At 35.1% G+C, this 23,341-nt stretch overlaps 1 protein-coding gene and 1 pseudogene across 1 annotated transcript; both read left to right on the forward strand.

The window, feature by feature from the left end:
* The first annotated feature begins 4,638 nt into the window (after positions 1-4,638).
* On the forward strand, positions 4,639-6,632 carry LOC143622706 (cyclin-D5-1-like). Its single transcript, XM_077093775.1, has 5 exons — positions 4,639-5,037; positions 5,123-5,209; positions 5,571-5,865; positions 5,939-6,072; positions 6,173-6,632. Exons 1-5 carry the CDS (start codon positions 4,792-4,794, stop codon positions 6,329-6,331), a joined length of 921 nt encoding a protein of 306 aa, XP_076949890.1. The 5' UTR covers positions 4,639-4,791; the 3' UTR covers positions 6,332-6,632.
* Positions 6,633-21,186: 14,554 nt separating this feature from the next.
* On the forward strand, positions 21,187-23,005 carry LOC143622707 (protein SHORT-ROOT pseudogene; annotated as a pseudogene).
* The last annotated feature ends 336 nt before the right edge of the window (positions 23,006-23,341 follow it).

Consider the following 23,341-nt stretch of genomic DNA (forward strand, 5'->3'; position numbering starts at 1 on the left):
CATAAAATATGGTACTCATTCTCATTTTATATTATTTTACTCTGTTGATTAAATTAAAATACTATAAATGTTTCTTTCAGGGTATTAATGAGCTAAATATCACTCACTGAGTTAACATTTTTGTATGTACCCCGAGTACCCGTCACTTGTGAGTGACCACGTTCAGGTAATAAATATATAAAACATAAAACTACAGTTAAAAGTTATAAAACAAGTTCACGGGTCTTATGCAGATCATGTACATTTCTAGTTACTTCAATGGGGTGTTACAGACTTTACAGGATTCAGCGACAGGTATGAGAATATTAAAGTACTTTAGCTTAAATTTATGACAAAGAATGTAACATATATTTTCATATAATTTTAATGGCGGCATTGTCTTTTCATATTAAGCATTTTTCTCACTTTAATCAACTCTCACGATACTTAACTGTAACACTCGTATGTAGGTCTGTAAACGAATCGAATGAAGTCTTGTTCATGTTCAATTGTTTAGCATAAACTTGTTCACGAATGGTTTATATGAATGCTAATCGAATGAAAATTCTTGTTCCTGTTTGTTTGTTAAGGAATTGAACTTGTTCACGTACGGTTCACAAATATGTACTATTTAAGAAAAAAACAACATTCTTAATACAAAACATTAGACACAATCACCTTAATTAAATATAAAGTTAACACTTGCGTTAATAATAATATAACTATAATCATCCCTTAATTGGCGGTTTTATTATGATAACGTCAATGAAACACAAGTTAAACTTGTTGTTAGTTAAAACAAGACTTTATAAAACAACCCCTTAACAAAACGAACTGAACACAAACAATTAAGTTATAAAGTTTAATTGTTAGGTTGATTACTACAAAAAAAATATCATGAAAATATAAAACAAACCTTTAACTAACGAACTTATACAAACAAACATAGATGAACACATTAGTGAGTGTTTACAAACACAAATGAACGAACACAACATCGAACAACTCCTTAATTTAACTAAACATTATTAAACAAATGAACGTAAATGAACTTCCCGCCAAACGGTTCACGAACTATTCGTTGAACGTTCAATTCGTTTACAGCCCTACCAACACATAACTCAAATTGCAAATGATAAAAAGAAATTATTGTAGTTGTCTTACAATTGTATTTAATATGAAACATTTGCAATTATTTTAACTATAATTTGGTTCATGTTTTCATTGTGATTGGTGTAACAGTGTTATGGTTGACTTAATAATACATATAATTAGCATGAGTGTTATGTTTATTTCATATAATTAAAACTATAGTGATTGCAGCCATGCATCAATGACGATACTGCAAAACAAATAGGTGATATACTAATTTTGAAACTGTCAATCCCAACATTCTATTCATGACCAAACATTTTTAAAATTAATAATACATATAATTAGCAGGAGTGTTATGTTTTGAAATTTTGCGTCACTAATGCTTTCCCAGCAAATCGACAATGTTTTACAATATAATACTTCTTTTACAAACATTTTTAAAAATGACTATCCATAATCCATTAGTAACTTTTGAAGGAATCGTTTGTTAGGGAGTTAGGTCATACTCATTAGCTTAGTTGTGTCGGGTGAGGGAAAGAATATAAAAAATGCATAAGGGGTCGGGTGGTCAAATGAATGGGAAGGGGTACTTATGTGGCAAAGAAGTCGAACATGGTACACAGGTTATGGTTTATATTTATATGGTTTTGTTAGTTTAAGTGAGATTTAATTGATGTGTTGAGAAAGAGTCCGAAAGTATAAAGCCTTTGTATAAATTGATGTGTGCCTTATATTTTGGTTTAACTATAATATCACATTAAAACAAATAATGCACGTGCCAAAGTGTTCTGGTATTATGTTTATCCCTATAAATATGGTAGGAAATTCAAATTTTGAAAGCACAAGATTAAATGAATTTTACTTGTAAAATGAATATTATTGTAAGATGAAAACAAGAAAACGAATAATAAAAAACTATATAAAAATTATCACGTCATCTACATAATATAAGGAATTGAACAGTACGTTATGAATTGTTTATGAATACATTATGAACAATATAGTTGTTAGCATTTAATATATAACGTACGTTATGAATTGTTAGCATTTAATATAGTTGTTAGCATTTAATATAGTTGTTAGCATTTAATATAGTTGTTAGGAATTGTTTTCAAACTTGTCTCTTCTATATGTTCAATATGTATAGAGAATGGTCCAGTAAGAATGCAAATATCTATAAGAATCATAAAACTTTAATGCTTGACTTGTAATTTGTTTAATTCATATTTAAGTACATCAGCGAATAGAATAACTTGCAAGCATCAATATCAAACTTTGGTCGTATATATAAACAAAGGCGTTCATTGAAGAACCACAAAGTTTTTAAGATTCTCGATACCATCATACCACGCCATATCTATATATTTGTTATTGTTAATATTATATCGCCACCAACACTATGATTCGATAAAAAATTTTAGAAGAGAAGAAAGAAAGAAAGAAAGAAAGAAAGATGAGAGGAATAAAAATGACTACATTTATATATATTTTTCCTTTTTTAAAAAAATTGGTTTTCAGGAATTAAAAAGTTAACCGTCCATACTAAATCTCATAACTTTTGTGAAAAAAAAAAAACAAGTGATTCTCAATCAAACCTTTATATTTATATTCGGTTAAATTTAAAGTTTTACCGTTTACACTTTATTTAAGATAGCATTTGTGGTTGTTTCCATCTTCTTAGCATATGCCATATCTCATTTTCACATATGTTATAAATCACTTTTAAAAACTTAACTTTATTACAATCTTATAAAAAAAATTCAAACATAGTAATTTTAATATTTAAAAGATAAAAAAAACTTAAACACAAACAAAATACACCAAAGACATTATTATGTGTCCATCTAACCATTCCTGATTCACTAAAAGTCTAAACACGTGAATATAAACGGGAAACCACAAATCTAATATTTCAAAAGCTACGTCTTCATCATTTACTAATCCTAAAGTAGAACAACACAATGTCATATTCATATATCCTGACGATAGCATACCATAGTTGATTGTTTGATCTCTCCTGAGTTCTAATAAACTTTTCAATAATCACATGATAAACGACAATGAGTTTTTAAAGCTCAAACAACTAACAAACATATCCAAATATTTAAAAAAATTTATGTCTGAGATGTCCTCATCTATTGTAATTTATAAAATACAAAGTCCAATATTTTATCTCAATTTTGTATTTATCTCTACATCCAAATAATTAATTCTTAGGAAAATAACAATATAATCAAGTTTCACATTTTAAAAAAAATTAATACATAAAAACCAAAACCCTCACCTAAACATAAACAAGAAACATAAATTGGATGTGGCTCAATGGTAGAGCACTCATTTTACTAGTGAGAGGTAGGGAGTTCAAACCTCACTACCAGCAATCTATATGGGAGATATGAGAGATGACTCTGGTTTGCCATAGTTCGAGTCTTAATCTCACCCGGTTTTACCGGCTCCTCGCTGTCGTGCCGTTTGGCGAGCGTGGGGTCGGCTTTTATCTGGTGAATCCCTCAACAGGTGGACCGCTAGGGGCTCCGTCCGTCTGGACTAGCGGCCAGCTCGGGCTACCTTTATCCAATGAGGACCACGTACGGAATACCCGGCGTTACTTAGTTGGCCGTTCAAAAAAACACATAAACAAGAAACCACAAATCTAAAATTTCAAAAGCTACATCTACACCCTTTACTGTTCTCAAAGTATAGCAACACAACATAACAACATATCCTTAATATATCCCAACAATAGCATACAGTAGTTGATCACCCGATCTCTCCTAAGTTCCAATAACCTTTTCAATCATCACATGATTAGCAAACAACCATCAGTTTTTGAAACTCAAACAACAAACAAAACATATCTTAATATTCCAAAAGAATTCATAAAAATTATATTTTATCCCCCGTATTACGGAGGTCATTTTACACTATTCGTTTATAATACTTTTATATTTTTTTGGATTTTAATTTTATTTATTGTATAGAAGTTAATAATATACATATAGTTTGATGATGAAAGAGTTTCACAAATAATTGAGATGTTATAACCCAATTTAAAAGCTATCTGAGTTTAGTGAGACTCATTGCACGCTTATTTTTTTTACTATAAAATTATTTCTTAATTATAAATAATATTTTTTTTAATAAAAATTGGATATTAAATTTTAGTATATTCATATTTTATAGGATTTTCATATCAAATATTTGGTGAGATTAATTTTTAATTTAAAGAGATGTTATAAGCCGTTTAAGAAATATCTGGGTTTGGTGAGACTCATACCCGTGAATTCGGGTCAAATGCATTAGAAACCTTCATCTACAAATAATGTATTCTGATGGCTTGAGAGAATGTAAAAAGCAAACAAAGAACTTTTAAAAATTTCGTTTATGTATATAGCTTCCACATCCAAATAATTAACCCTCAAGAAAATAACCACAAATCAAATTTCACATTTAATTAAAAAAATAAAATAAATTAAAAAACATAAAAACCAAAACCCTGAAGAAAATAAACCTCCCACGAGTCCACATCTCTTGCTATAATAATATTACTACTACTACTAATAATAATAGTAATAATAATAATATCATCCCATGGCCAAATTTTGGCGGCACAGAAACCACTGCTCTTCACCAGCTCCCCTCATTTCGCGCCTTTATATTCTCTAGATTTCATCATCAAATCCAATCCAACAGATTCTCCATTGATTCTCAACAACAATGGATGACTCAGACACCACATTTTCTCTAACAAGTCTTCTATGTGAAGAAGACGATTCATCTTTAAACCAAGTCAAAATCACCCACACTGGTTTCAAACCCAGATCAGAAGACGATCACTACATCCAATTGTTGATCCAAACTGAACCCAGATCGAATGGTTGTCAATCTTGTGTTTCTGATGATGACACTGCTAAAAACCGGCTCAAATGTGCAAGATTAGATGCTGTTAATTGGATATTTAGTGTATGAAATATGAAATGACTAATCCTTTGTTTTTAACAGTTATGTTGATTTTTTTTTAAATTATTATTATTATTATTTGATGCAGACTAAAGAAAGTTTGGGGCTTCATTTTCGTACTGCTTATCTTTCTTTGACATACTTTGATCGGTTCAATTCAAAGCGAATTATCGATGTAAGTGTGGTGTATTTGTATGATTAAATTAAAATTTTTTTAATCTAGATTCGTTAGAGATTTATATGGTAATTAAATAATTATGTTGTTTGTGATGTAGACTACAATTTGTTTTAAAAAGTTTATTTTTTTATTTTTTGGAAAATTAAAAAAATTGAAGATGGTTTATTTTTCTTTTGAAAAGCAGGGTAATTTTTGAGAATATTGATGATTAATAAACATATTATGAATTGATTGTGTTTATTTGGTATTCAATAATAATTATCTTGTTTAAAATGTAGACATCAATTTGTTCCAAAAGTGTTTTTTTTTGGGGATTAATGATGATTAACAAAGATTTATGAATTGATGGTGTTTATAGAGTGGGAAAGAATGGGCTTTTCAATTGTTGGGCATTGCATGTTTATCTTTGGCTGCAAAAATGGAGGAACAAAAGGTACCATTATTGTCTCACTATAAACCACAAGGGTACAGCTTTGATAGCAGTGGGATTCAAAGAATGGAGTTGATGGTTTTGACAACATTAGAATGGAAAATGTGTGGCATCACTCCATTTGCTTACCTTCACCACTTTTTTTCCAAGATTTGTGATGAATGTGACTGTAATGAGTCACTTGTATCCAAAGCTAGTGAATTTGTTATTGATTTCTCCAAAGGTATATTAAAGTTTGAATCTTTAAGCTTAATTTGAAATACCCTTTAAGCTTTAGTTGTTTTTTGTTTATACAGAGGTTAATTTGATGGATCATAGGCCATCTGTTGTTGCATTAGCAGCAGTCTTGTTAGCTTGTGATGATCAGTTAACAAAAAATACATTGGAGTGCAAGATTGGTGTTGTGTCATCACTTTACTCTCTTGAAAAAGCAAGTGTTTTTATTATTATTTTTTAAAATTTATTTAACCTCAATCATCCAACATTAATCTACCTTTAATTTGACGGTTTCGTTTATCTTTTACAAGCAGGAATGTATATATCGTTGCTACAATCTTATGAAGGAGCTTGTGAATAAAAAGAATACCACCCCTGAATCAAATTCTTTAAATATGTTGAGTAATCAAAGAAGCAGTTCTTCCAACATTGGTATAAAGAGGAAGCTTACGTACAACGGTTTTGAACAATAATGCGCATCGCAGAACAGTAATAGGCGATTGTAGTAACGTTTTGTTTAGATAAGACGTGAATTCGTTGATTGGTTTGATCGGGTGATCTCGAGCGAATAAGATTTGAGTTTTGGGAAATATGAATCTACCAACGTATGGTATGATCTACCATAAGGGGATTTGAATATTGAATGACAATGAGAAAGTGTTGCTAGTGGAAACTAGTGAGAGCAGGGTGTGGGGTACATTACTGGAGTCTAGAGGATGGTGAAGTTTTAACATACAGTGAAATGTCTGATTGTTGAAATGTGGAGTTTTTTGTTTACTTTCTGTTTAATTCAATTGTATTTTTCAATACCCTTTTTAAGCTTTAGCTCTGGATAAAGTTTGTACTGTTTTATAAGTATATGTCATTGTGAAGCAACCTTTGACGTTTTTGTTTATCTCCTTTTTTTTATTTTCTTTAGTTCTTATATCACTTAATTTGATATTCTTAGTAGTTTCCACACACCACTAACATGTCATATGGGCTGTATGAGTTTGTGTTTGCCAAATCATAAGGTTCGTTTGATCATTTCACCCTACGACCCGTGTGATGTGCCAGTCTCTAGTGTGCAAACTTATTTTTATATCATATGGCCCGTATGACATGACATGCATGCTAGTGTACATATTTGAGTTATAGGGATGTAGACTTTGAAAAGATTGAAAGGCTCGTATAATGTGTTGACTGACACACAAATGACTGTTGATAAAGGTATATGACATGTACAACCATTGTCGCACTATCATATGACCCGTATAATTCGACAGTCTCTGTTGTATAAACTTGATACTGGCATCATATAACTCATATGCATGACATGCATTTCGGTATGTAGATTTCACAGTGATGTCTCTTTAACACGACCATTTTAATAAAACAGTGAATAGCTTAGATTAGATTAATGTAAGTTTTACATTATAGGAATGCTGACTTTGAAAAGGGTGAAAGGTATGAGGGGTTTGGGGAAATGGAGAGTCATTATTTGATTTGATATGATTAGATGCATTTGTTGGGTGGCAAAGAAAGAAAAGAATAATGAAGCATGAAAGGTGAAATGGGTTTTGATCTCTTTGTGATTTGCTTGAGTGCCTGCCTCTCCTGCCTCTCTTTATGGTAAGTGGAATACCCCTCTTCCTTCTTACTGTTTGATGCAATTGTTGAGTGGGTCGTTATTATTTGATCTTGATGTAACAAAGAATTGAAAACAGGGCTAAACAATATTTAATAATTGTTGCACCTTGCTTCTTACATATATAGTAAGTTACAAGTAACGTCCAATCTTGAAGTTTCAGTTTTGGTTCCATCTCATAACTCAACATCAGTTATGGGCATATTCATGGTTATCTTTCACTACAAAGGTTTCTTTCTCTGTGTTAATATCAAGTGATCAAAATTGATAAAAATGAGTTATAGGAAACAATACTTAGATTTGCTTATGCTCTTTAAAATTGTAATGATTAGATAATTACAAGTTAGGGAAATGCTAGATGTGCGGATGCTTAGGCTATGTGTTAAGGGTCATTCTTCATCATTCTGTATCACTAACAACATCAACACTAACTTAACTTTTCTTTTACCTTTCAACCCCACTAGTGGTCTAGGGGTAGGGGACCTGGTGTTCCCATGACACCATTGGTGTCACCTTAGCACCACTAGTAATGCTCAATGAACCATACCCCTCAGCCTTATATGCATCAAGAAATAAGATGAGGGTAATTGTAATTTGTAAACTTGAGTGTTGAAGTTTTGAACATTTTTATCTTTTAGTGTTTAAAAATTACGATTTTTAAATAGATAAAGCTATAATAAACACAATTTGTATGAAGAAAAGATGAGACGGCATCCTCAATGGGAGTAAAAGTCTCCAAAATTAGGTGTAAAATCGGATAATTAGTTTGTTTTGTTTGGTGATGATTGGCCATATATTTAGCTATAGCATAGTTTGTGCCTTTTCGGATGAGGATAAGAAATAAAAAATAGATAAGAGTTTATGAATACAAAGTTTAATAAATGTTTGGATAATTTAGTTTTTTTTTTTAATACGGATAATTAGTTAATATGAATTTCTTGTTGTATATGTCATTAGTTTTCGATTCCGAAATAACATTTATCTTAGTTGTTTAACTTTGACATATGTTATGGACTCCGATAAAGAAAAGGAAATTAATGATCGAATATAAAGGCATTGTTTTATAATTATAAGACAAAGATTCATTCTCTAGTTTGGTTAATCAATAATCATAATGATTATGTTGATTTAGGGGATAGTGATTCAAAATATTTTGAGAAAGAATGCGAAGATAAGGTTAATAATCTTCTACGGAGTATAATTTATATAATATATATAAACGAAAACATAAAAATCTTACATGTCGTGATGTGGTCAATCCCCTTCTTTTTTGGAGTCACCAGATTTGCTTTATTTTTAAATGTAGTCTTCTCATGCATTTGACCCAAATTCACGGGTATGGGTTTTACCAAACCCATATATTCCTTAAACGGGTTATAACATCTCATTAAATTAAAAATTATTCTCACCAAATTATTGATTTGAAAATCCTATAAAATAGGATATACTAAAAATTATTATATGATTTAAAAAAAAAGATATTTGTAATTAAGAAACAATTTTATAGTAAAAAAAAATAAGCGGGTCTTGGGACTCAGCAAACTCATATTACTTTTAAACCGGGTTATAACATAATAGTTATTTGTGAAACCATTTTATCATCAAACTCTGTATATTATAAATTTCATTGCAATAAATAAAATTAAACTCCAAAAAAGTATATAGATAATAAAAACGAATAATGTAAAACAGCCCCCGTAATACGGGGGATAAAAACTAGTAATATACATAAATGAAACCTTTAAAAGCGTCTTTACATTCTCTCAAGCCACCAGATTGATTGCATTATTTGTAAATAGAGGTTTCTCATGCATTTGACCCGAATTCACGGGTATGGGTCTCACCAAACCCAGATATTCCTCAAACGGGTTATAACATCTAATTAAATTAAAAATTAATCTCACCAAATATTCGATATGAAAATCTCATAAAACAAAGATATACTAAAAATTAATATTTGATTTCTTAAAAAAAATATTATTTATAAATAAAAACAATTTTATAGTAAAAAATAAGCGGGTCATGGGTCTCATCAAACCCAAATAGCTTTTAAATCGGGTTATAACATATCATTTATTTGTGAAACCTTTTTATCATCAAATACTAAGTATACTATTAACTTTTGTATAATAAATAAAATTAAAATCCAAAAAATATATAAATATTATAAACGAGTAATGCGAAACCCCCATAAGACGATAGTTGTATATTATTTAGTCAACATATTGATTCGTTTCATAAATTTGTTTGTTGAATCTAAAGTAATGTTATACTCCGCACACCGTTCATAGTATTTATTTATATACAGTATAATTTATATAAGTACTATTTTAGTATCCAAAATAATAGTATCACAAAATTTTTTTTGTGACAAGTATTTGGGCGTGAGACGCGGTAATTTCTATAGTTATCTAGTGTTTGTAATAAGCACATTTTGAGTTTTATCAACTTCCAAATGAAGAATGATCATGTATGAGTATTAAAATGCCTATGATAAATAGCATGGGCGATCCTACAGTATTATCAGCTAAAGCTAGGGTTTGAGGCTTCCGAGAAAATAAGATCTCCATTTAAAACGTTTAAATACCTTCTATATATACCGAAATGCATATTAAAAACATACAGTTGATATTTATAGCAGTTGTAGATGTTGGATTGGTGGTTAAGTTACTAATGTTTCACTTCATAAAACCTCTTTCATTACTCACGTTCAATTCTTCTAAGTTGCCTTTTTTTTATCTTTATTTTTTTTTTCCTATTCTAGGTGTTTCTTATTTTCTATTCATTTTGCAGTTGTTCATTTCCACGAGAAAGTTGGATGCTTTTAAATTAATATTTATATCTTCTTTTTGATTATATTATATATAAATCAAACTTTTTTATTAAAACAAAACTGAAAATTTGTAATTTCATAATCATATACCAAAACACGGAAAAACTTTGTAATTTGAAAATTAGAAATTGTAAATTTTGTAATTTCGTCTCTCTAACTTCTGGTAAAGGCCTTGAATTTTTCTTCGCTTTAGGCCTCTAAAATGGTTGGGCCGCATCTGATAAATAGTAATGATTTATTATTATTAGTGAGTTGTACGAATGTTGACTTGATTTGCTCTCTAGTTCCTCAACTTCACTACATTTTTTATAAATTTAAATAATAGTTACATATATGATCCCTAATTCAAAACTGTAACATCCCGAAATTTCCAAAATAATATTAATTATATTACTTAATAATAGAGGGAAAGTTTACTAGGGTTATCGAGAAATAAATAAATAGAGTAGGAGTTGGTGTGGGTCGGGCTAGTGTTGGGTAATGGATATGGGTTATGGACTTGGGTTATGAAAGAAGGAAGGAGAGTCCATGGGCTTAAGCCCATGATCCCTAAATATAAATACCATTAATCACCATTTAATCCTCATTCTCACATATTCCATACACTACCAAAACACACACAACACCATCTTATAACCCGAACCAAGATCCGAAGGCGAAAACCCGAGCTTGTTGGTGCTGGAACGTCGTGACGGACCAAAACAACATCAAGGCTTAACCGTGTTCCTAGTTTGACTCGTTCAAGGTACGTTTATAGTTAGAAATCGTTCGTATAGGTTCGGTTTGATTTGAGAAATGATAGATCTGAGTTTGTATGGTAAAAACGAATCCAACAAAGCTAAACTTACTGAAAATGGTTATGATTTGATGGGTTAATCGATTGATAAAATGAACCCGTAACCTATATGCCTAAATCGCACTCTTTAAACATCGATGTTAGGTCGATTTGATGGTTGGGGTTTGTAGACGCTGGTCAGACGATTCCGTGGGTACCTAAATCGAGTTATTTGGTTGAGAAACGAAGGTGATTAAGGTCGAACAGTACCGCAGCTGGACAACTTCGCCTGCAAGCTAAGTTCGCCTGATGAACTTCGCCTGCAAGCTAAGTTCGCCTGATGACAACTTCGCCTAAAGCTAAGTTCGCCTGATGACAACTTCGCCTAAAGCTAAGTTCGCCTAAGGTTTAACTTCGCCTAAAGCCAAGTTCGATTAGAAAATAAATTAAAAACGATAAGTAAAAGTAAGCTAATACTTGGCCACCAGATTAGATCAGGCGAGTATTGATACGTGTAACTTATACAGTCAGCCGAGCTCAGTTAAAGAAGGAATTTACAACTATCAGAGGAAGAAGCAGAGTTTAGGTGAGTTTCTAGCCCCATTTCCTTGTTATGTTTTCGGGGCTGTGTGCATACTCGATGTGAAGTGTGAATACACTTACCTTAAGTGGTAAGTGTATGCTATGGATGTTATACGAGGTATATATTTTATAACGCTTGTCGGTACGTGAACGATCTTCGGATATTGCACGTATCGCCAAGGATAGTAAATTCCAAGTGGTTGATAGTGTGTATGAATGTTATAATGTGACTTGTTTATTACGTAAATACTGAACTGATATGAAGTGTGATATAGGCAGGTAGAGGTAGAGTGTGTTAGAAGTGGCAAGAGTTTAGTAAGGGTGTTAGTGGCATAACGTGAGCGCGTGATAGGGAAAAGCCTGTACGTGCCATCGTTATTATGTGTGTATGATTGCTGATGTGACTTGCTTATTATGTAAATGATATGAAGCGTGTTGTAGACAAGTAGAGGTAGAGCGTGTTAGAAGTGGCAAGAGTTTAGTAAGGGTGTTAGTGGCATAACGTGAGCGCGTGATAGGGAAAAGCCTGTACGTGCCATCGTTATTATGTGTGTATGATTGCTGATGTAACTTGCTTATTATGTAAATGATATGAAGCGTGTTGTAGATAAGTAGAGGTAGAGCGTGTTAGAAGTGGCAAGAGTCTAGTAAGAGTGTTAGTGGCATAACGATAGTACGTGGTAGGGTAAGCCTATACGTGCCTTCGTTATTAAAGTGGCATAACGTTTTACGTTATTAAAGTGGCAAAGTGGCATAACGTTTTACGTTATTAAAGTGGCAAAGTGGCATAACGTTTTACGTTATTAAAGTGGCAAAGTGGCATAACGTTTTACGTTATTAAAGTGGCAAAGTGGCATAACGTTATACGTTATTAAAGTGGCAAAGTGGTAAGGTGGTAGGTGTAAATAAGAGGCTAAGTGGTAAGGTAAGCAGGTTAGATAGTGGACTACGTGTCTTCGGATACGTATATGATGCATGTAGTGGTTGTATGATAAGTTGCTTTATTAACTAGAACTCACTCAGCGTAGCTGACTTTTAGTATGCACGCAGGTGAGAAGAATGAAACAGCTAGCTTGAGCGGGCACATGGTGGGCGAATAGAAGACTGGCATCTGAAGACTCAAGATGTTTTAATGTAATTGACGTTTATTTTGAAAGACAAGAATGATTAATTAAGGCAAGTTTTGGATTGCTGTAACGTTTCATGAAAGTTTTTATATTCCGCAAAAGTTTTAATGAACTCTGATTTGTAAGAACTGCGTTTATGAGTAAATCCGACGCTAAAGTAGGGCTACTGGCCCCTGGGCCTTACAAGTTGGTATCAGAGCATAAGTTCGAGAGATTTAAGCATCCTACATGCTTAGACTCGAACAGAGAGTGAGATTTAAAATGAGAAAGAGAGAATATGCCAGTTCAAGATAGCCATGTGTCACTCAAGCAAGCTCAGTAAAGGTAAAGTGTATGATTAAATGATATATGTTAATGAGAAAGAAAAGATATGTGAACGACAGGATAGGAATAATTGATTGTTTGATTTGACTAACTGCTTAAGTAGAACCAGCACAAAGAGACTCATAAAGGGAAGTGTATAGGACACGGAAAGCAACGTGATCAGCTAGTCACAGCTGGCCACTGTTATTACCTGTTAGCCTTGCTATCCTTGTACTAAATAGTTCCTTGAGTGATGATGTTTGTGTTTTCCCTTTTAGAATACGATGGCTGGAGCGGGAGAAATTGTTGGAACTGGGGGTCGCACTGGACGTCGTGGCAGGCCTCGTCTTGTCCGGCAACCCTCGGTAGAAGAAGCTTCCAACACCGGAGACGAAGGAGGCGCAGCTGGAGGAAACTCGAGCAACAACGAAGGACATCAACTTGACCCTGCTGTTCTAGCTGCCATTGCCCAAGCTGTGGCAACTGCCATGAAGGCTGGGAAACCCGAAGGATCTGCTGAAAAAATTGCTGAAGGATCAGGAGAGAATGGTAGGAAGGATGGTGAGGGAGGGAAGGGTGACTCGAGTGAAGCTGGATCTGTCGAGGTTGGTGATGGAAAGAGAGGTCGAGGTGGGTGTAACTACAAGTCCTTCAAAGGATGCGACCCGCCGAAGCTGACTGGTTTGGGAGACGCAATCGCTACTCTCCAGTGGATAACCACAATGGACAAGAAAATCCGAATTAGCGAATGCCGTCCCGACCAAGCAGTGGGTTATGCCACTCAGTCATTTGAAGATGAGGCCATGTACTGGTGGGAAACTGTCGAACAAAGGAAGACCCGAGAGGAGATTAAGGCCATGAGGTGGGATGACCTTAAGGAGTTAGTGATGAAAAGGTTCTGTGCTGATGCTGAGGTTGAGAGGGCCGAGATGAAATTTATGAATCTGAAGGCGAGCAAGATGACACATCGTGAGTACACCACTGAATTCAACCGCATGTCTAGGCTAGTTCCTGACATGGTGAACACCGAGGCGAAACGGATCAAGTGCTACGTTAGAGGACTTCCCCGGAAGGTCCGCATGTTAGTCAGGGCCAACAAACCTGTTACCTTTGAGTCTGCGGTCGAGTTGGCGGAGATGGTCTATGTTGATCTGGCGGCGGATGATGTGGAAGTGGAAGATGAGGAAGAAGGGAAAGGAACTAAAAGAGCTGGGGATGTCGTGGAGCGAGCAGGGAGAAAGACACAGAAGATGGCAGGAAAGGAAGCATGTAAGGTGTGCGGGAAGATGCACTTGGGGGAATGCAAGGCTGGTCCAAATCAGTGCTACCGATGTGGGAGGAAGGGGCACATCTCCCGTGAATGCACCGAGGACCAGAAGTGTTACAAGTGTGGTAAGTCAGGTCACATAGCTAGGGAGTGTGGAAAAGCCGTGGCAGTGGGGGAAGGAAGAGGAGACGCGTGAAAGGATGGTCTATTAGCTGCTGAGGAGGTTGCAGGAGAATAAGTGGCATGTCACAGTTGTTTTATGTTTAGTAGTTAAAGAGTGTTTTATGTTACAGTTGAACCTATGTTTGTTTAGCAAGCTTGAATGATTTCCTTTTATGTTATGAAGTACTTGTGACTTTTTGTGATTTTGTATGAACGACCTATGAATTTATCTTGAATGCGTGTTGGTTATGATAAATAGTTGTGTGAGGGAAAAGCGTCGCCTTAGGAGTTAGCGTTATTATATATAAAAAAAAAAGTTACTCGGGAAGGTAAGATGAGACTTGGCACGTTGAGGGCCTCATGGACAAGCTACCTTAATAGCTAAAACACATGATCACCGCTCAATGACTACAAGTCAGGAGTAAGAAGGATAACCCAGAAAGCAAAGGCGATTCAATAAAGTGTGTAAATATAAGAAGTTTTCCTTTTATAGGGAATAAGTTTGGTTTCGGGGACGAAACCTCTTTAAGGAGGGAAGACTTGTAACATCCCGAAATTTCCAAAATAATATTAATTATATTACTTAATAATAGAGGGAAAGTTTACTCGGGTTATCAGGAAATAAATAAATAGAGTAGGAGTTGGTATGGGTCGGGCTAGTGTTGGGTAATGGATATGGGTTATGGACTTGGGTTATGAAAGAAGGAAGGAGAGTCCATGGGCTTAAGCCCATGATCCCTAAATATAAATACCATTAATCACCATTTAATCCTCATTCTCACATATTCCATACACTACCAAAACACACACAACACCATCTTATAACCCGAACCAAGATCCGAAGGCGAAAACCCGAGCTTGTTGGTGCTGGAACGTCGTGACGGACCAAAACAACATCAAGGCTTAACCGTGTTCGTAGTTCGACTCGTTTAAGGTACGTTTATAGTTAGAAATCGTTCGTATAGGTTCGGTTTGATTTGAGAAATGATAGATCTGAGTTTGTATGGTAAAAACGAATCCAACAAAGCTAAACTTACTGAAAATGGTTATGATTTGATGGGTTAATCGATTGATAAAATGAACCCGTAACCTATATGCCTAAATCGCACTCTTTAAACATCGATGTTAGGTCGATTTGATGGTTGGGGTTTGTAGGCGCTGGTCAGACGATTCCGTGGGTACCTAAATCGAGTTATTTGGTTGAGAAACGAAGGTGATTAAGGTCAAACAGTACCGCAGCTGGACAACTTCGCCTGCAAGCTAAGTTCGCCTGATGAACTTCGTCTGCAAGCTAAGTTCGCCTGATGACAACTTCGCCTAAAGCTAAGTTCGCCTGATGACAACTTCGCCTAAAGCTAAGTTCGCCTAAGGTTTAACTTCGCCTAAAGCTAAGTTCGCCTAAGGTTTAACTTCGCCTAACGCCAAGTTCGATTAGAAAATAAATTAAAAACGATAAGTAAAAGTAAGCTAATACTTGGCCACCAGATTAGATCAGGCGAGTATTGATACGTGTAACTTATACAGTCAGCCGAGCTCAGTTAAAGAAGGAATTTACAACTATCAGAGGAAGAGCAGAGTTCAGGTGAGTTTCTAGCCCCATTTCCTTGTTATGTTTTCGGGGCTGTGTGCATACTCGATGTGAAGTGTGAATACACTTACCTTAAGTGGTAAGTGTATGCTATGGATGTTATACGAGGTATATATTTTATAACGCTTGTCGGTACGTAAACGATCTTCGGATATTGCACGTATCGCCAAGGATAGTAAATTCCAAGTGGTTGATAGTGTGTATGAATGTTATGATGTGACTTGTTTATTACGTAAATACTGAACTGATATGAAGTGTGATATAGGCAGGTAGAGGTAGAGTGTGTTAGAAGTGGCAAGAGTTTAGTAAGGGTGTTAGTGGCATAACGTGAGCGCGTGATAGGGAAAAACCTGTACGTGCCATCGTTATTATGTGTGTATGATTGCTGATGTGACTTGCTTATTATGTAAATGATATGAAGCGTGTTGTAGACAAGTAGAGGTAGAGCGTGTTAGAAGTGGCAAGAGTTTAGTAAGGGTGTTAGTGGCATAACGTGAGCGCGTGATAGGGAAAAGCCTGTACGTGCCATCGTTATTATGTGTGTATGATTGCTGATGTGACTTGCTTATTATGTAAATGATATGAAGCGTGTTGTAGATAAGTAGAGGTAGAGCGTGTTAGAAGTGGCAAGAGTCTAGTAAGAGTGTTAGTGGCATAACGATAGTACGTGGTAGGGTAAGCCTATACGTGCCTTCGTTATTAAAGTGGCATAACGTTTTACGTTATTAAAGTGGCAAAGTGGCATATCGTTTTACGTTATTAAAGTGGCAAAGTGGCATAACGTTTTACGTTATTAAAGTGGCAAAGTGGCATAACGTTATACGTTATTAAAGTGGCAAAGTGATAAGGTGGTAGGTGTAAATAAGAGGCTAAGTGGTAAGGTAAACAGGTTAGATAGTGGACTACGTGTCTTCGGATTCGTATATGATGCATGTAGTGGTTGTATGATAAGTTGCTTTATTAACTAGAACTCACTCAGCGTAGCTGACTTTTAGTATGCACGCAGGTGAGAAGAATGAAACAGCTAGCTTGAGCGGGCACATGGTGGGCGAATAGAAGACTGGCATCTGAAGACTCAAGATGTTTTAATGTAATTGACGTTTATTTTGAAAGACAAGAATGATTAATTAAGGCAAGTTTTGGATTGCTGTAACGTTTCATGAAAGTTTTTATATTCCGCAAAAGTTTTAATGAACTCTGATTTGTAAGAACTGCGTTTATGAGTAAATCCGACGCTAAAGTAGGGCTACCGGGTTCGGGGCCTTACAAAAACCAACCACCCTACAACTTTTTTAGCGGCCATAACTTTTTCACATGTTAGTATTTTTTTTTCCAAATAATTACATCATTAAGATGAGCTTTTTATAATATATTATTTATATTTAAAAAACAATTTTATAATAAAAAATTAAGCAGGTCGTGGGTCTCACTAAACCAGATAGTTTTTAAACCGGGTTATGACATATCATTTATTTGTAAAACCCTTTCGTCATCAAATTCTAACTATATTAGTAACTTACTTACGGCAAATAAAATTAAAATCCATAAAAATATAAATATTAGAAACAAATAATGTAAAATAACCCCGTAATACGTGGTTTAAAAGCTAGTATTATTATAATAGTGAAGTCGAAGTATTTATTTTATTTATTTAATAAGTGATGGAACATGGAAAAAGAAAAAAATTAGATGTTACCTTTGATGTCTAAGATACAGGAAAGCAAATTAAGTGTAATATCTTTCTCAACTTTCTAGGTATGTTTTGGAACCAATGAGGCAATAACAACTATTGCATCTGAGTTCACATTTAGTAAATGTGTTAGGGTGATATAACATGGAACCTCTCTAACATTGAAGACATTCGAGTCACTTATTTGCACACAAGATTAGCTACGGTCTACACCAACTGATATACGATATCTTCACTTTGGTATACTGCAACTAGAAGACTTGGTTGGTTATTTGAAGCAAATAGATGATAATGAGATTTTCATCTTTTTGTTAAACCAAAGCCGATTGGCTTTTTAAAGATGGAAAATCGAAATTTCAGTTGCAAAGCAGACGAAACACGTATCTGGAATAAGAACTATTGTGAGAATTAGGGTGCTGCCTCAAGTTCAATTGAAAATGTTCGGACGCTATCGTGACTGCATGTTCAATTATGGTTGGATAGGAAATAGATAACCATGACTTGAATAGATAAATAAACTCTTCAACATTTGTTCTCTGTAGTGTTCTATGCAGTGTAGATGTAAGAGATGGGCGCTGCAATTATGAACGCCCACGTTCGAATCCCAGTAGTTTGATACTTGTTTTTTTTTTCTCAAAAAAATATTAACCTTTCATTACTGCTCCAACTGTAGATTATTTTTTTGGAGTTATATATTTTTTTGTTACTGAATACATATTTGTATCAAAGTTACTAATACAAGTTTTGTTAATAGATCATATAAATGGAATAATTTCAAAAGTTTATCGAATAAAGACAATGCAAAAGGTTCTTGAATTTTACTTCGCTTTAGGCCTCCTAAATAGTTTGGGGCGCCACTACAATAAATGATCAATCAACCATAACAGGTGGCATGCGTAAGGTTCTACTTTATACGGTGCCTAGAATGCGAAGTGTCGATATTGATAGCCTTAGCCCATACCTAATATTTATAAAAGGTTTTAAAAACAAAATGTTTATTTGTGTTTTCGGGTTGACCAGAAGCCCAAAAATCAAACCCAAGTCAATCCCCGATTACTGCGTTTCAATCTCGAGTTAGTGTTTTTTTTGGGTTTGAGTTTTCTCAAAGTCGGGTTTTGGTTAAAAGTAACGGGCATACATGTTATGTAAGTGTAATTAAAAGGAAAAAAAATAAGAAGAAGAGAAGAAAAACTCAGGTGGGCCATGAAGTTAGTAAATAAAGTGGGCTTCCATAAATCAAGAATGTGATGTGGGCCTTGAATAAAGCAAAATGTAGTAATGTTAGGTAATGTGGGTTTTTAGGACGTGAAGACCCAAATCGATCAATTGGTTGGCCAATAATTAATTATTCAATTGCAGACTCCAAAAGGTAAGTGATTAGCTCAAATTCATACCGGATTTCGTTAATTTGAAGTGCAATTGTTCAATATTGGATGTTATGATCATGTATAAATTATGATTATGATATTCAATTGAATCAAATTTGGCAACCCCATAGTGTATTTGATATATTCATGCCAAGTGTTCGATGAAATGCCTGTGTGAAACTTGCCTTTGACTATTTTACTTATTTAGCTAATTAGTTCTTGATATAAGTATCATGATTGGTGTTTAATAGCATAATATGAGACTCCCAGATTCAAATTACATTTAGCTGGTTCTGTTTTGGATGCTGTCGAATTCGGTTCTTATTGGTTTGCAATGGGATTAACCCGAGACCGACCTGATAACAGATTCTCTTTTAAATCCAGACCCGAAGACCGCCCACATTCATTATCGTTGGCTAGTGATCGGCTTTTTCTGGTCCGGTCATATAAATTCGGGTATACCCGAATTATGCTCACCCCTAGCACAATAGAGGAAAAATAAAGGCAACAATTATTGTGGCTTGGACGTAACCGAGAATGTTTCTCGAGTTTCGTTGTAGAAAATAGGTAGTGGATTTGTAGTTCGTATTTTTTTTTGAAGAATACGATAGTCACAGTATCTGGTTTCTTAGTTATTATGTTTGGTTAATTTTCTTGTGATCAAACCTAGCTGTTTGGTTTAGTTATTAAGTGTATTTAAGTATTTAACCGAGTTTTAACCATTAGCTGAACGTATCTCGTTTGTAATTCTTGACTTTGTTTTGGTTATAAATATTTTATGCATTGTTTTGAGTTTTGAAGAGTGCTAAAGTTAGATTTTTCTTAATTTAATCTGTTGGATTTTGATTAGGAGGTTTGGTTATAACTTGTGTTCTTAATTTAATCTGTTGGATTTTGATTAGGAGGTTTGGTTATAACTTGTGTTCTAACAAAGTTAGATTTTGTTTTGAGTTTTGGTTATAACTTGTGTTCTAACCGAGTAACTGGTTGTTCAAACCTTTAGGTCAACACGACCGGATTTCGTGTTTGGCTTTGTCCTTTGAATTCTTGGAACAAATGTGGTTATGTGTATGTAACCTTTTTACTCGGTAAATCAATCTAGGTTATACTTCTAGCTTCTAAAACCTGAAACTTAGGGGTGAATGGGTGATCATCCTTTTATATTCTTGTTTACAGCTTAATTAATTTCAGTTTTTCGTTAGTTTTAGTTAATTAATCAGCTCCATGGCATTTTGTTTCGACTTCTCCAAATGTTGCGCGAAGAACCAACCGGCGGCCATTGTGTCGTATTGTTGAGACCGCGCCGAATTCAGGTGGGAGATTTGAATGGCGCCCGCCTTGGAGAAATCACAGCTCCACAGCTCGAGGATGAGCTGTTTGTTAAGGGTGAGGCAGTTGATAGTTGATAGTTGATAGTTGATACTACCAGCATTCTGAACCAGATGGGCTAGACAACAAGCCCATACCAGAAAGCCCGTTAATCATTAGTTTAAATGTTTAATTATGCATTAGTTGTTTAGTGGCATTCTAGTTTCCTTAAAATAAGGCTAGTGGCTGTTAGTGGTTTACTCCTAAGTTTGCATATTTATATTCCATGTATTTGCATTGAAGTTTAATGAAAATTATAAAGAAAATGGTGTCACATATTGTCTTTAATCTGATTATTCTTGGAGTCTAACCCGCTCAAAGGGTCTATCTAAGGAGATTGATTCATCTCTAAACGAACCTATCAGACACGCTTAGGTAAATAAGTTAGCCTATTAATTTAATTCATATCTTAATACATTTTAAGGCCCAAATCCGTTCATAGGAATTTGGTTGAACAAAGAATCATTTAATTATGGGAATTTGGGAGGAAAGGAAGAAGCATGAAGATTGGTCGCATGGGAAAATCAAAAAGCAGAATAATAAGAATTTGAGTAGGCAAGGCATGGTCGTTAAAAGATGTGTCACTCTTACAGCTTTTTCTCCCGCAATACTTAATAATAATAATAATAATAATAATAATAATAATCCTAAATATAACTTATGATAAATTATATACTTTTCAAGATGCAGTAAGAGTTAATCCTAATTTTATATATGACCAAAACTATCATAAAACTTTCTCTTTACCGATTTCCCCCCACGTTTACCCCAAAAGCACAAACACACCCTTCAAACTTCCACTTGCTCTGATTAATTACCCAAAAAACATAAACACCCTTTCAGATATTGTTCTGTTAAATACCGGCAGGCAAACCAATCTCATCCCACCTACATAAACATACACAGTACCTCGTATATATGACAACACAACACAAAACATCTTTCCTTGTAAGTTGTAACTATGGATACCATCTTCACTCTTCCATACCATCATCAATCATTCACCTCCACCATCACTAGCTCCGGCAGCTCTAGATCCTCCACCGACCACCACCACCACCACCACCAACAACAACCACCACCTCAAGAATGCTTCTTCATGGAAGAAGATGACCTCTCTTCTTCTTCATCAATCCAACACTTCTACTCTGATCCTAACCAACTACAACCATCACATTTGCATCACTCGTTTTCGACCACTCCTCCGCAGTCGAAATCGCATGCCTTTTCTTGTTCTGAATCCAATAATAATGTTAACTATGTACCCCAAGATATCGGTATGGAGTTCTCTAATTCTCTCTCGGCCACCGGCTGGGCGAGTGAGCTTTTATTAGAAGCAGCACGTGCCACCGCGGATAATAACAGTTCCCGCCTTCAGCAAGTAATGTGGATGCTCAACGAGCTTAGTTCGCCTTACGGTGACATCGATGAGAAGCTTTCGTACTATTTTCTCCAAGCGTTTCACTGTCGCATGACGAACTCTGGCGACTCAAGTTACCGGACTTTATCATCAGTCTCTGAGAGAAAATGCAGCTTTGAAACAACTAGAAACTTGGGCCTCAAGTTTCAAGAGGTCAGCCCTTGGACGACATTCGGACATGTGGCGTGTAATGCCGCCATCATGGAAGCCTTTGAAGGTGAAACGAAACTACACATAGTTGATATCAGCAACACGTACTGCACGCAATGGCCGACTTTGCTCGAAGCCATTGCTACCCGGACAGACGAAACACCTCATCTTCGTCTCACTGTTATCCTCACCGGTAAGTCTGATGACAGCTACAACGGAATGGAATCGTTAATGCAAGAAATCGGGAGTCGTATGGGCAAATTTGCAAGGTTAATGGGTGTACCGTTTAAGTTCAATGTAGTACACCATTCGGGCGATCTAGCGTATTTGGATTTAGGAAAATTGGACATTCAGTCTGATGAGTGTTTAGCAATAAACTTGAATGGTACATTACGGTCAGTTTGCACCGATCGTAGGAATCATTTGATTTCAATGTTTCGTAGAACAAACCCTAAAATTTTAACGATTGTCGAAGAAGAAGCAGACTTGGATATCGGGACTGATGGGATTGAATTCTTGAGAGGGTTTCAAGAATGTTTAAGATGGTTTCGGGTTTACTTCGACGCTTTGAGCGATAGTTTTTCTAAAACTAGTAACGAAAGGTTGATGTTGGAGCGGGAGGCGGGTCGGGCCGTGATGGACCTTGTTGCAAGGCGGCCCGAGTATTCGGTAGAGAGGCGGGAGACGGCGGTGAGGTGGTGGAGTAGGCTTCGTGCAAGCGGGTTTGAGTGTGTTTCGCTTAGCGAAGAGGGTTGCGATGATGTGAGGGCGCTGCTGAGGAGATATAAGGAAGGGTGGTCGATGTCGCCTTCGGAAACCGGTGCCGGAATATTCTTGATGCGGAAGGAGACACCGGTGGTGTGGGCTAGTGCATGGAAACCGGTATGAGTTGGTGGCACGTGCGTGGGATGATCATGAGGTTAAAGCGTTTGATAAATGTTGGGTTAACCTTGTTTAGAATTTTTATTTTTATTTTTTTTTATTGGTTAACTTTTTTATTACATGAATCAAAGTTATTCTTTTCGCAGTTTCTACATAGCTATTTTATTAAATTAATTCTGTCAACCAATAAAATATCATGAACCTTAAAAGGAGTCATGGGCCATTCAGATTATCTTAAAATGTGTCAAGTCTGAAAAGTAAGGTCGCCCATGGCCCATAGGCCTCCTTTTGAAGATTCCGTTGTAAGTGGGCTCTATAGACTAAGCAAAATTAGTTATTGAA

The sequence above is a fragment of the Bidens hawaiensis genome, unplaced genomic scaffold, assembly GCF_021521415.1.
Source record: "Bidens hawaiensis isolate Kalapana, Puna unplaced genomic scaffold, B.hawaiensis_p1.1 tig00003241_1, whole genome shotgun sequence".
Taxonomy (NCBI): domain Eukaryota; kingdom Viridiplantae; phylum Streptophyta; class Magnoliopsida; order Asterales; family Asteraceae; genus Bidens; species Bidens hawaiensis.

Excerpts from the sequence above, each read along its gene's own strand:
- LOC143622706 (XM_077093775.1), top strand. The coding sequence starts at position 4,792 with ATGGATGACTCAGACACCACATTTTCTCTAACAAGTCTTCTATGTGAA. Across the intron at positions 5,038-5,122 it reads CTGTTAATTGGATATTTAGT|ACTAAAGAAAGTTTGGGGCT; the intron begins GTATGAAATATG and ends TATTTGATGCAG. Across the intron at positions 6,073-6,172 it reads CACTTTACTCTCTTGAAAAA|GAATGTATATATCGTTGCTA; the intron begins GCAAGTGTTTTT and ends TTTTACAAGCAG.